This window comes from Anabas testudineus, chromosome 17, assembly GCF_900324465.2.
Source record: "Anabas testudineus chromosome 17, fAnaTes1.2, whole genome shotgun sequence".
In the NCBI taxonomy this organism is placed as follows: domain Eukaryota; kingdom Metazoa; phylum Chordata; class Actinopteri; order Anabantiformes; family Anabantidae; genus Anabas; species Anabas testudineus.
The window spans coordinates 16,671,566-16,683,579 of NC_046626.1; the positions used below are offsets into that span (position 1 = coordinate 16,671,566).

At 40.2% G+C, this 12,014-nt stretch overlaps 1 protein-coding gene across 1 annotated transcript; it reads right to left on the bottom strand.

Moving 5' to 3' along the window:
* Positions 1 to 8,101: 8,101 nt before the first annotated feature.
* Positions 8,102 to 12,014, bottom strand: LOC113172229 (pancreatic alpha-amylase-like). The gene is made up of 9 exons (XM_026375096.2): positions 11,816 to 12,014; positions 11,510 to 11,656; positions 10,919 to 11,116; positions 10,478 to 10,708; positions 9,763 to 9,896; positions 9,078 to 9,285; positions 8,883 to 8,992; positions 8,483 to 8,608; positions 8,102 to 8,381 (listed from the first exon to the last, which is right to left on the bottom strand). The coding sequence occupies exons 1-9, from the start codon at positions 11,981 to 11,983 to the stop codon at positions 8,192 to 8,194; spliced, it is 1,512 nt and encodes a 503-aa protein (XP_026230881.1). The 5' UTR covers positions 11,984 to 12,014; the 3' UTR covers positions 8,102 to 8,191.

The following is a 12,014-nucleotide window of genomic DNA, read 5'->3' on the forward strand; positions in this document are numbered from 1 at the left end:
GGTAACATAAGCTGAGTCACAGACGCTGTGAGTCACAATGCACTCGGGGACATGATCCAATCTGTATGGCTACCTACAGAGAGCCAAATGACCGTCAAACACATGCTAAAAAGAATTAGAAGCAATACCTGCTCAGCTTTCTGTGTGGCTTATGGTGAATAGGTGGAAGATCCAGCTGTAAATCAGGAGTCTTGTTGAAATCAGACAGGTTAATGCATTTAATACCGTTGTTTATTAAGTCAGTTCAGCATTTTAGGCACTGTAAGGCTTTTCTGCTGCACTTTATTGAGGTCTTATACCTCTCTAGGCTCTAGTGAGCAATCTTCACAGATCGCTGGAGTGCAGGTGTGCCACAGAGACTCACATCTCATTAAAACATGCATTACCCCCTTCCTGTCTCTCCATCTCTGCTCCCACCCAACCCTGCTGTAACCATATGGACCCCATACCAACTCTCATTATACAGCATGAAGTGAATTCATTCCCAGGTAGGCAAGAAAGGCCCAGAAGTGTTTGCGTGTTCAGGGCGGCATGTTTGTAATCACATCCAAATCTGTGGGTGGAAAAAGGCTGTTGTGCTGACTCATTAAATCATGTGTGAGGGAATTATATTAGTTACTACAAAAGAGTGATATACAGTAGCTATTCAGGTTATTCTAGGGTTAACGCACATATTCTTCAGTGGAGTTTTTATAGTAGAAAACCCAGTTTACACATCATTACACAAAACACTTATTATGAAAACAATTTGTAAAGTATATTTGAGCATAAAAAATCACACAATTATTCAATATAAAAAAAATAAATTCCAGTAAAGTAAAACAAATAATAGAGATAAAACGAATGGTTTGATAATAAGAATAATCATTATACAGATCACAAGACATTTCTCCAACTAGTTTTTGTGAAAATGCTTTTTCCTTAAAGTTTAAAAAGCTAGCTACAGTGGTGGAAGCAGTACTCAGACACACAGATGTGTATATTACTCTAATGTTACAGTTGAATAAGAATGTGCACATTGTAATGTAATCAGTGTACAGCCCAATCTGTCATTATGTATCAGTATATATATATATATATATATATATATATATATATATATATATATATATATGTAACTTTGCAGGTACTATATGAGTAGTATATGAGTAAATAAAGTTACTTTCATCACTATCAAGATTATTATCAATAACGCAAATTAATCAACATACTGTATAATTAAAATTTTTCTTTCGCTAGTATCAACCAAAGATGGTACAGCAGTTTAACTGACAAAGCTAACCAGTACAGAAGCTGTCACAGGCAAATGTGTTTCAAAGTTGAGCCAACTGTTTTGGGCAAACTATTACTGTATATATTTCTATATTATACTGATATAATACTGATGTTTGGTGAGATTTTCTGCCATGATGGATGATGTGAATGATGGACATTTGACAGCTCTGTTTGTGTAGAATCGATTTAATTCTTACTGTATTAATTTACACATGTTCACAATATTGTTGGTCTCACTCCTGTTTTTTAATGAATATACAGATAACATGCATGTTACCAGCTTGAAAAAGGGCTTTTAAAGTCACCCATGCTCATACATGTCCTGTGGAATTCGCTCGACGCTTCTTCTTTTAATCCATTACACATGCTGAAGTTACATGTCCTGTGAAGGGGGGGTGGCTGAGTGTGAAGTCCCCAGTCATTAACCTCCTCTCCATCTGCTGACACAACAAAGTGAACAACCGCATAATCAGATGACAAGTGATGGAAAGAAATTAAGCAGGAGGAATGGAGAGGGTGGTGAGGAAGATGTCTTAAGCTGTCCTTAAAAGACAGTGCAGGATGCAGCTCATCAGGAAATTGGGGTGTCAGCTAGCTGTCAGGGTGCATTGACCTAACAGGGTTAGTTTGCTCGGCAGCTGTCGTGGAAATGTCAATCTTACTCTCAGCCAATCTATCTTTGGCTGAAAGGGGAGCTGCTTTTAGAAAGAGGGGAGGAGAACAGCTGTCATTTATCTCATATACGTTTTTTAGAGAATTATTTAAATAGCTGTTTTAAAGTGACTTTGTTTGCCGCCACCTTCAAAGCACAAAGAACAATAAGAAACTGGACATAAGCTCCAGATCATTTGTCACAATATGAACTTCAAAATGGCTTTTGCCACACCCTTAATCTCTCCAATGAAAGACCGGCTCTTTTTTTTCTTTGTACCTGTCCACCAAACCGTCTTGTTCTTTCTGAAGGTCAAGCGAGTAGCTGTGGAAAGTGTATGTTGGTGCAGCGGAGGAGAACTGCTGCATGTGTTCGGTGCTGACTCTGTCCTGGTGACCACAAAGCCGCCCATCTCCCCCCATTGCTCCTGCTCCTCTCAGCTTGGGCATGTCAGCTTTCTGGGGCACAGCAGCCTGGCTCCCCAGGGAGAGGAGACAAAGAAGGAAGAGAGGGGAGGGTGGGAGATGGTTAAGGCATAAATAAAATAACAACTTGTGTTTCACCTTGGCGTGGCTGGTTGCCTGTTTTTGTTTTTCCTCTATGCAGATTTAAAAGCCAGAAAACTCGTGAATGTGACATCCTCCCTTGGGTTTACATGTCTTCAGTCCATAGTTGGGTTATTGTTTGTGAGTGCTGCATTGTGATTGACAAGTTATCAACAGCTTACGATAAAGTACGTGCCATTTGTGGCGTTTTCACAGTTGGCAGGTAAGTTTGCTAATTCAACTTTCATGGCAAGCATACAATCCACGAAGGACATTCTTACAGTAAACAGTCACAACAAATATTGTAACCAGTGCATACAACACACTGCAGTTTGCACATAGAAAACAGAAGAGAAAACAAACTCGCTCTGCACTCCCACGTCTCCATGGTATAACAGAGTGAATAAAACCGAAGAGGTGAAGTATACTGTAGCGTGACTGTGATATTTAATAAGGGAATAGTTGGACATTTTGGGAAATAAATGCGTTTGCAATCTAGCAGGACAAGAAGATTCATAAGGTAAATAGGAACCTTCATCCAGGACACAGGACACTTTTACATTAATTTATCATAAAGCACAGCAAACAGCCGGCCTATAGAGTTAGAATATGTGAATAAATACAATTCAAATGAAAATGAGGAGATTGACAAAGTCAGTTGACTTTATTCTCTGGGTACCATGGATATTCGTACAACATTAGTGGTAATCCATCTCATAGAAGATGTAGTTTGGATGAAAGTGTCCACATTCATATAAGTGCTATACACAATATAAAACATACTAGACGAGGAAGATTTACAGTTAATTGCAGCACGGTGTAATAAATGTAACTCTAACTCTTCTACATCTAATGTCCACTGTCAGTATTTTAATTTATTTAATTTAAATTACCATTAGCATTCTCAGAGCTACTTTTGACAGATGGCAAACTTTACTTCAAGTCATTAAACTTTTGTTTTCTTCAGTGAACATACGCGGTGAGTACAATAGTGGTGGATGTGGGCTGCACGGGAAGTTGTTGTAAAATTGCTGTTAATTAGTCTGACTGTTAAATACCAAATAAAATTAAATAATAAAATTATATAATATTTGAGAAACAGGTTCATCATGTCCTAGTGATTTTAACAGAGAACTGCTTGACTTGTTTTTATAAATGAAACCTGGGCAGGCTGGGTCACGAAACAGATTTTGACATACTCTGTCTAAACCAAGTGATACAAGTTTAATGCCACGTGCTGCCCAGGGCTGCCATGTATAATTAAGGTGTTTCCGTGGGTTTTCCCAGCCTCCACCCCTTGCAGTGCCTAGTAAGCAGATAGGGAATTAGGTGGGATAAGGGTCTTTGAATCACTCGCAGAGCTAATATGATGCTTAACTGTATCTCTGAGATATGATGTCCACTATATGGTATAACTACAACAATTTATAATGTATGTGCCCACGGTGAGGAGATGTACTGTATATCTTACATACACAGAGAAAGACAGATAAATCCAGTATGTGGAGAGTAGTATTCAAAAAGTTTCCAACCCATCATTACAGTAGAGTAAGTATGCCACAGCAGCAGTAACAACCTTGATTCTGCCAGTCAGCAAAGTCCAGTGACGATGGGGTCGTTCGAGCACGTCAATTATGAGAAGCGTTTGTTGAGGTAATGTGCTGCACGCAAGGCAATGGGCGGGGGTGGACAGGACCTGCTGCACTATTCATGTCGCCATCTGCTCCCTTTCAGAAAGTCTTGCTCCACAGGCCCACAGGCTCTGGAACCAGGCCACGGGTTGCATCCCTTGTCCAATTCCTCCAGCCACTGCACAAACATGTGATTTAGACCAGCCAGTGCCGCTACCCTCGGTGTTTTAGTCTCCGCAATAACGCCCTCTGAAATACAAACATCCGGGCAGAGCACCTGTGCAAGTGAAAATCTGCTCAAATGGAGAGAGATGAAGAAGCAAACACAAGCAGCAGGGGACTTCCACAGCAATAACAGGGATCAATAAAATAAGCACAAGGGCCACTGCTGAAGGGGGTCATCACATAAGATCCCAAAGCCAACACATGCTATAAAGAGGGTATTTTTAGGTTGAATTTCAAAGACCAAATGTGTATTGTGTTTCCAATTTTGTCTGTGGGTGTTAAATCCCTTATCCATGAGGCCTCAGTTGGTGACATGACTCAGAAAACTGTTGACCCACTGCCCAATTTACCTTTGAGGTGATTAAGACCTGGCAATAGTCTAATTGAAAGGCTTAGTTTGCACTTCTCTGAGTGTGTTTGTAAAGTAAATCCATGCCCTGATTAAAATGTAATATCCACAGTGAATATCTATGAGAAGGGGCTGTGTAATCCATTGGAGGCATCTTATCAGTATGCAAATTGAACAGCTCACTTTGCTCATTATATTAAATGAGGCGCGACTGAATGAGTTTGTCTCAATTACTTCAAAGTTATGCTGGGCACCCACTTTACATTGTGGTATTTTAGCTTCACATTAGAGTCTTGATATAAGATTCAGGGCTGATCAGGGTCTTGTCACACTCTACATTTAGGATGCCTAGGGTACATACCACACACACACACACACACACACACACAAACACTATAGGCTAAATATTGGCCACCCTGTAGGGTGTCAGCTATAAAAGATGACTTAGACAGTCAATGATATCATTAAACACTAAAGCAGAGAAATGTATGAGGACATAAAAGGCCAACCTTCAGGTTGCTCCATGTGCTGCTGTTTAATCTGTTGGTGGGGGGTATGCATACACTCACTGCAAGGACAGCAAAAGTGTTGGAAAAGGGTAACTGTGACACCGACCAGTGCACTAACGTATCAGTATCATTTCATGCTGTTTTTTTGCAGGATTACATTGAACATGGCGCTCTGTAGGAATATTATTCTATTTTAACCAACCTGCTCCTATTGATACCACAGATTTATATGCTGTTGTAAAAAATGTTCAACACAAGTTGCAGAATCAAGTACAGATATGCATATGACACCAAACAGCGTATGAGGAATTTGTGATTGACAGGCTGAGACATTCTCACACACTGAGTAGGAATGTAAATTATATGCCGTCAGGGTGGTGTGACTTTCAAAAACTACTCAATGTAAAAACAATAAATTAGAAGCACTTTTACTTACAGAGAACTAACAAACAAACAAACAATTGTGTCTTAGTATAACTTATGCCCAGTGTTGTACTTTTCAAAACTTGCAGTAATACTTCAACAGCTCACTGCTGAACTTCTTTTGGCACCAGAATAAATCAAATAAAATAAACCACTGGGGATAATAACTCTATTAGTTAACAATTAATTGTGGACAGTAAATAAGACATTTCCTATCTTTATATACCAGTTGCCATAGCATGTTGCCATGGTGAAAGGGCCATTACACAGAGATACGGAGTGACGGCTATAAGGGCGAGGAAGCTAGAAACTTGACAAGTCCCGCTACTGACCAAAAAACTGATGAAGAATCTGTGACCAATAGGCACCTCTCTCTATTTGCCAGAATGATAAGTTGAACAATTTGATGTTAATATCATAAATACAACAGTGCATTGCTTATATTTGTGAATAATGGTGCAGGTCTGCATCATGTGGGAACAAACACTGACAGGCTAACATCATACATTTTTCAATGTATTAAGTTTGTATGAGCAAAACGGTCATACATCATTCACCCTATTTTATTCATTGTCATTGACATATATATATTATATATTATTCATGTTCAATTTTTAGAATTAAGTATCAATCATGAATTCTTTCATGTCTTGAATAATTCTGCATTGAATTTCAAGTAGTTAATAAATATATTTTTACAGAAAGCAAAATGTCTCATGGACCTTTTCCATCTTGTTATGGGAAAGGCTCATGTTTCATAGTTCTTGCTTCAATACTGCCCCCATGTGATAGGAAGCTGAATATTACCCAAGTTTGAAACTACTCAAACAATGAGTGCTGTGCTGTGCCTGTGATATCTGCAATAGCCAGAAACAAAAGAAGCACCAATGAGCAAAAAAGTCATATGGAGCCAGCCTGTTTCTAGTTCAAGTTATGATCAGCTAACAAGCAGGAATTCATAATTACTTTGTCATTTTGTAATTCAATAAATTTAAATTGACTTAATAGTATAATGACAATAATAAGAATAAAGCAAGAGCTTCTCTATACTATATTTTTGACACTCGGGGTAACTAGAGAGAGAAAGCTGAACAGATCCCAAAAAACCCAGTTGCTTTACGTTGATGACTGTCTTTCTCCTTGGCTGATGTGACAGGCAGGTCTGGTGCACCATATGAAATATGAAATAGGATGGGGACACCGCTGACAGCCATGTCACAAAGCATCAGTGAGGATGACAGGACCAAAGACCCTGGTCTGCTACACTGACATCTCTGTGGCTAATCGGACGGTACAGGCCCTCGCAGCTGCCGGACCAAAAGATGGCGGGAGGGTCAATAATTTAGCAGTTGCAATATGTTGAGGCTAGTCCAACGTTAAGGTCTCCTCCCTTCTTTCTCCTGCACTCTGTCACCTTGACTTTCCCTCTCACACCTGCAGTATAGTGCTTTAAATTAAAAAAAATGCTGCTTTGACAAGTGTACAATAAATGTATATGTTACTGCTTGTTGATTTGAACAGTATAAGCTGTGTGTTGAGAGGCCACACACACATTACAAACCATGTCCTGCCAGTGTTTACACCATCCTCACTGAGTAAATAAGACCCTCTTTTCATTCATTGCTATGTCTTACTGTTTCTGGGAAGCATTACAGACTTTCTCAGGTTTTCTCAGCAGGTGGATTACATTGCCATGACAACCACAATGAGCTGAATGTTCTGGCAGGCATCACCTGTACTGTCACACCTCTGGTGGCTGGCATTCCAGTGGCACCAGTCCAGAGCTGCTGATGGGGACTCAGTAGATGGGCTGGGAAGGTCGAGACAGGGAGAAAGTGACATTGGCACAATAGGAAGACGGGCAGAGAGAGGGGGGGAAGGAAGGAAATAAGGATATAGGGTTAGCTCATTGGCCCTTGGGGCCCCTGTGCTGTCCTAATGAGGGGTGCCAGTGCTGCACTCGGGTGAAACTGAAATGACTGCGGTGTGATGGCAAGGAGTGGTCCCACTAAAGGAGAAGAATACACAATGCAGGAAGGACATTTGTAGGCCTCACAGGTCTGGTTGGGACACAGTTTGTAGATATCTGAAAATTTGACTGACATTCATGCATTAATTGATCATTCACCCACCTACACCCCTGTGACTTTTCAATCATAGCCTTACTATAGATAGAAGTCAAGTTATGCTTTGAATTTCTCCACATGTTGATGTGCTGTGCATGGCTATAAGAGCCACATTTTCTGCATATACTGCAAGAGATTTTTGAATGTTGCCCTTTAAGCTGTCTTATTTGGGATGTGCTGATGTCAGTTTTCATATTATACAAAGAATGCATTGAAAAGCACTGATTGTATTTCTAACTCCAGAGAGGCAGAGGTGAAATGCCTATTGGGTGTGTTTAGGTGCAATGATGCACACTTGTAGAAATGTATGGTTTTCATTTCTACTGATTTGCTAGTTAAAAGTGCACTAAAATGACAGTCAATGACTTCATTGTGGATGCATTTTTATTTGTGTCGGTAAAATTCAAGTTTATAATTCACGCTCAAAGGATTTATTTTAAGTTGTACATGATGTGTTTACAGCTTGGCTTCAACATGAATAGCAACGAAAGGGTCCTCTGCAGAGTTGCTGATACTGAAGTGGGCGCGGCCGTCGCTGCCCACGTTGATCTGCTTCCCAGTGCACCTGCTTCCTTCTTTCTGACCAGAAATGACATCACAGTAGGTTCCACCGGGTAAACCAGTGTTCAGGGTGGCATCCAGGTTCCTGCAGGGGAGAAGATAGTAACCATTGTTTAAACAAAACACCTTAGGGTGGCTGAAATTAGCATTAAGTTAATTATTATGTATTAAGTGAACAGTCCTTACCAATCATCATTGTTAAAGACGATGAAACCACGATTACCACGTCCGAAGGCGACCTGGTTGCTCTGGTTATCCCACCAGTTGGAGTGAGGCTGACCATTCACCACGTTGCGGAAAATGGCCATGTTCCTATATAAAAGATGACAATAAAATTGTTAATAGTGATTCATTATTAATGAAAGTGAATTTAAGAAAAGGTACGCACACGCTCTAAGCACCTACACATCACAATTTTAACTCTCACTCTGACAGAAAGAATTCTTGAGACAATTTCAATAAAACTGATATAAACATATAATAAAAATAGTTCAGCTTTTTAAAAATAGTATTTTTAAATATTAGACCAAGCAAAAGTGAACAAAGATCTGTGAGCAAGCACAGCAGTTGCCTTTTAGAGTCTTACTTGATCTGACGCCACCTATGCTCACACACCCAACCGTCTCCACAAGTCTGGTCAGCATTGATGGGAACAGGCTTAGTGGACCCATCACCGTTGCTGGGAGGGCCCTGATCCTACAAGATAAACATTGATGGAGAGGTTTGTATACAAAACTATACACTGCATGGTAGCATTATATCTACTTGACTTAGAACTTACCACTGAATTCCAGCTGAAGCTAGACATCACTCTAGCTACACCATAAGGGTGGGCCAGCATGTAGCTGACTGCCATCTTGTAGAGCCTGGCGTCCTTGAATGTAAGAATGGATGCACCACCGGCTCCATGGCCTCTCTGGTTGTCATGGTTGTCAACAAATACGAGAGCATTTCCATCAGCCATCATACCCCATCCCTCTCCCCAGTTCCTGCACACACAAAAATACAATTTTACTTCTGACCTGGGGAGTGGGACACCCCAACATATTAACATTGGCTCATTGCCTCTGTTCTAGTCATGAGACGGCCTATAACTTGCTTTTGTTTACAAGTTTTACATTAAGAAAAAAGCTGTCCGTCACAGCAGTAGCTGTAGTGAGTGATGCGTTCAGGGACAGTACGTAGTGTAGATCATCCAAGTTATGACACCGCTCAATGCCTAAAAGTGTTAGGAGAGAGAATCTTTACACCCCTTTTCTAAATCCTAGTAATAATTCTGGCAAACATTGTTGCTACTTGAAATTTCAGCAAGGAATTTTTTTTTTTTTTTTTTGTACAATCCAGAAACGTGTAAATAGCAGTAAACATAGCTATGTCACAGGAAGTAAAATAACCTCATAAAATAAAAATATTAATTTAAAAATAAAAAATGACACAAATAGCCACATCACTAGAAACACACATACTTGGTGTAACACAGCTTCTCGTTGTTCCATTTCCTGAAGATAGCTCCCAGTTTGGCACCATATTTGAACTCAGTTACCCTTCCCAGATGGACGTACTCCTTAGCTGTGATGGGCTCACCTCCCAGATCAATAACCTAGAGGGAAAAAATAGAATAACTCACATCACTCATACTGTACTGTAGAGTAAATATGGTTTGGATTAATAGTATCATTATTCTACAACAAATATACACTTTAATGAGCTGTAGTAGGAATAGGCATTATCTAGCGTTTATCTTGTCAAACTCTGGTGTTCTTTTAGTAAAGACACACCCACCCAGGACAGTCCCACCTTTCACACCTTATAGAGTTGCAAAATATTTGCTAATCAAGTGTTTGTCAACTGACAGTTATATAACAAGTTTTATATTAACATCTTTCCTAGAGTTCTTGTGTGTGTCTGTGTGTGTTATGTTGATTTTGGTGCTTGTTTTCCCACGGCTCTGTTGACTGCTGTTTTGTGTTATCAGTCGCAAATACTCTATTTGGCTTGCAAGCACTCATCCAATCACATACTTGAATTCAGAGTAAAAACGAGTCCTGGCCAATCACACATGAAAATATATTTCTCTGTCAGCAGTTTTTATTCCTTGGCCACTTGTTTTTCTGCAAATCAGACTGAAATTTATGGCAGTAGTTAAATAACAGTAATAAAAAAACAAAAAGAAAAACCTGCCTCTTGGAAGATGAAGGGTCTGGAGCCACCGGAGAACCAGTTTGAGTTGAGGTTGTGCAGACGACCAAAGACAGCAGAAAGGTCCCCGGGCCACATGTGCTTGCAGGCATCCACTCTGAATCCAGCCACACCCATGTCAATCAGCTTGTTCATGTAGTCGACCACTTTACCCCTGACGTATTCTTTCTCCAGGGCGAGATCCAACAGACCGACCAGACGACAGTCACGTACCTGAAAACAGCAAATATATACGTATTTTGCATGTTTTTGCTGCTACTAATGTAATCTACCAAATGTGTCATGTTCATCATATCTGCATTGAATTTGTATTTGTTGTTAGTGTATGCTGGAGGTCCATAACATGTAAAAGACGATGCTAACTACCAATTAAAAATAATCACAAACATTGTCCTGACATTGCTTCAAAGAGACATTGATTACCTGATTTGCATCACCATAGTTCTCAATTTCACCACTGCCAGTCTTGCATTTTCCGTCATTGAAGTCCCACGAGGAGTAAGGCACGCTGGGGAACTCCTTGTTGCCAGCATTGAACCAGCTTCCACATGAAGAGTGGGTTCCTGATCCACCACCGGATCCACACATGTGGTTGATGACGGCATCCACATAGATGTTGACCTGTTAGGAACAGGCTGGACTGTACTGTAGGTGCAAACTAAGCAAATAAACATCTCTTATTGCTCAGTACTGTTTTGATTTGCTTTGATGTTGGCTGCCCACTAGATAATACCCCAGATACAAAATGCCTTAGTAAATGTGTGAATGACAGTTCCTCAAGACAGATGTAATCATATGTCACATTTTTTTACTTGTTTGAAATGTCTTGTATCAAAATACGATACATTGAATGCATAGGCAATTTGATTCTGATCTAATTTATGCAAAAGCATCCAATGTTATGTATCTATATATATAATTTTACTGTCTTCAGGCTGTAAATTTACACAACCCCGTCAAACATAGAAGAACAATTCACCTAATGATTTTTACTGAATGACTGATGTAGTTTACCCCAACATTGTTGCACCTGGTGATCATGTCTCTCAGCTCAGCCTCACTGCCAGATCTGGAGCACAGGTTGTAGCTGATTGGCTGGTACCTCTCCCACCAAGGTCTCCAGGGATTGTTCACAATGATGTGTTCATTCGGAGGGGAGATCTGAGCAACACAGAGGAATGAACGTTACAGAAATATTCATTTTAATACAAAAAAGACAGACGACAGTTACAAGATCAAACTACAGCGAGTGTGCTCGTCAATTACTCAAGATTCATGCCGTCACTTTGAATCAGAATATGCTACATGTTGCAAGCATACCTGAACTCCACCATAGCCGTTAGGTGCCAAGTAGCGTTCACACTCTGCAGCAATATCAGCCCAGCGCCACTCAAACAGGTGGACAATGGCTGTCCTGCCATGCTTGGTGTTGGGGTTGTGCTGGGCGAGGCCGATCCCCAACAGGGCAACCAGAATGAACAACTTCATGCTTTTCCTGGAAGAAGCAAAAAGAACTACA

Excerpts from the sequence above, each read along its gene's own strand:
- LOC113172229 (XM_026375096.2), bottom strand. The coding sequence starts at position 11,983 with ATGAAGTTGTTCATTCTGGTTGCCCTGTTGGGGATCGGCCTCGCCCAG. Across the intron at positions 10,709-10,918 it reads ACTATGGTGATGCAAATCAG|GTACGTGACTGTCGTCTGGT; the intron begins GTAATCAATGTC and ends TGCTGTTTTCAG. Across the intron at positions 9,897-10,477 it reads GACCCTTCATCTTCCAAGAG|GTTATTGATCTGGGAGGTGA; the intron begins GCAGGTTTTTCT and ends TTTTCCCTCTAG.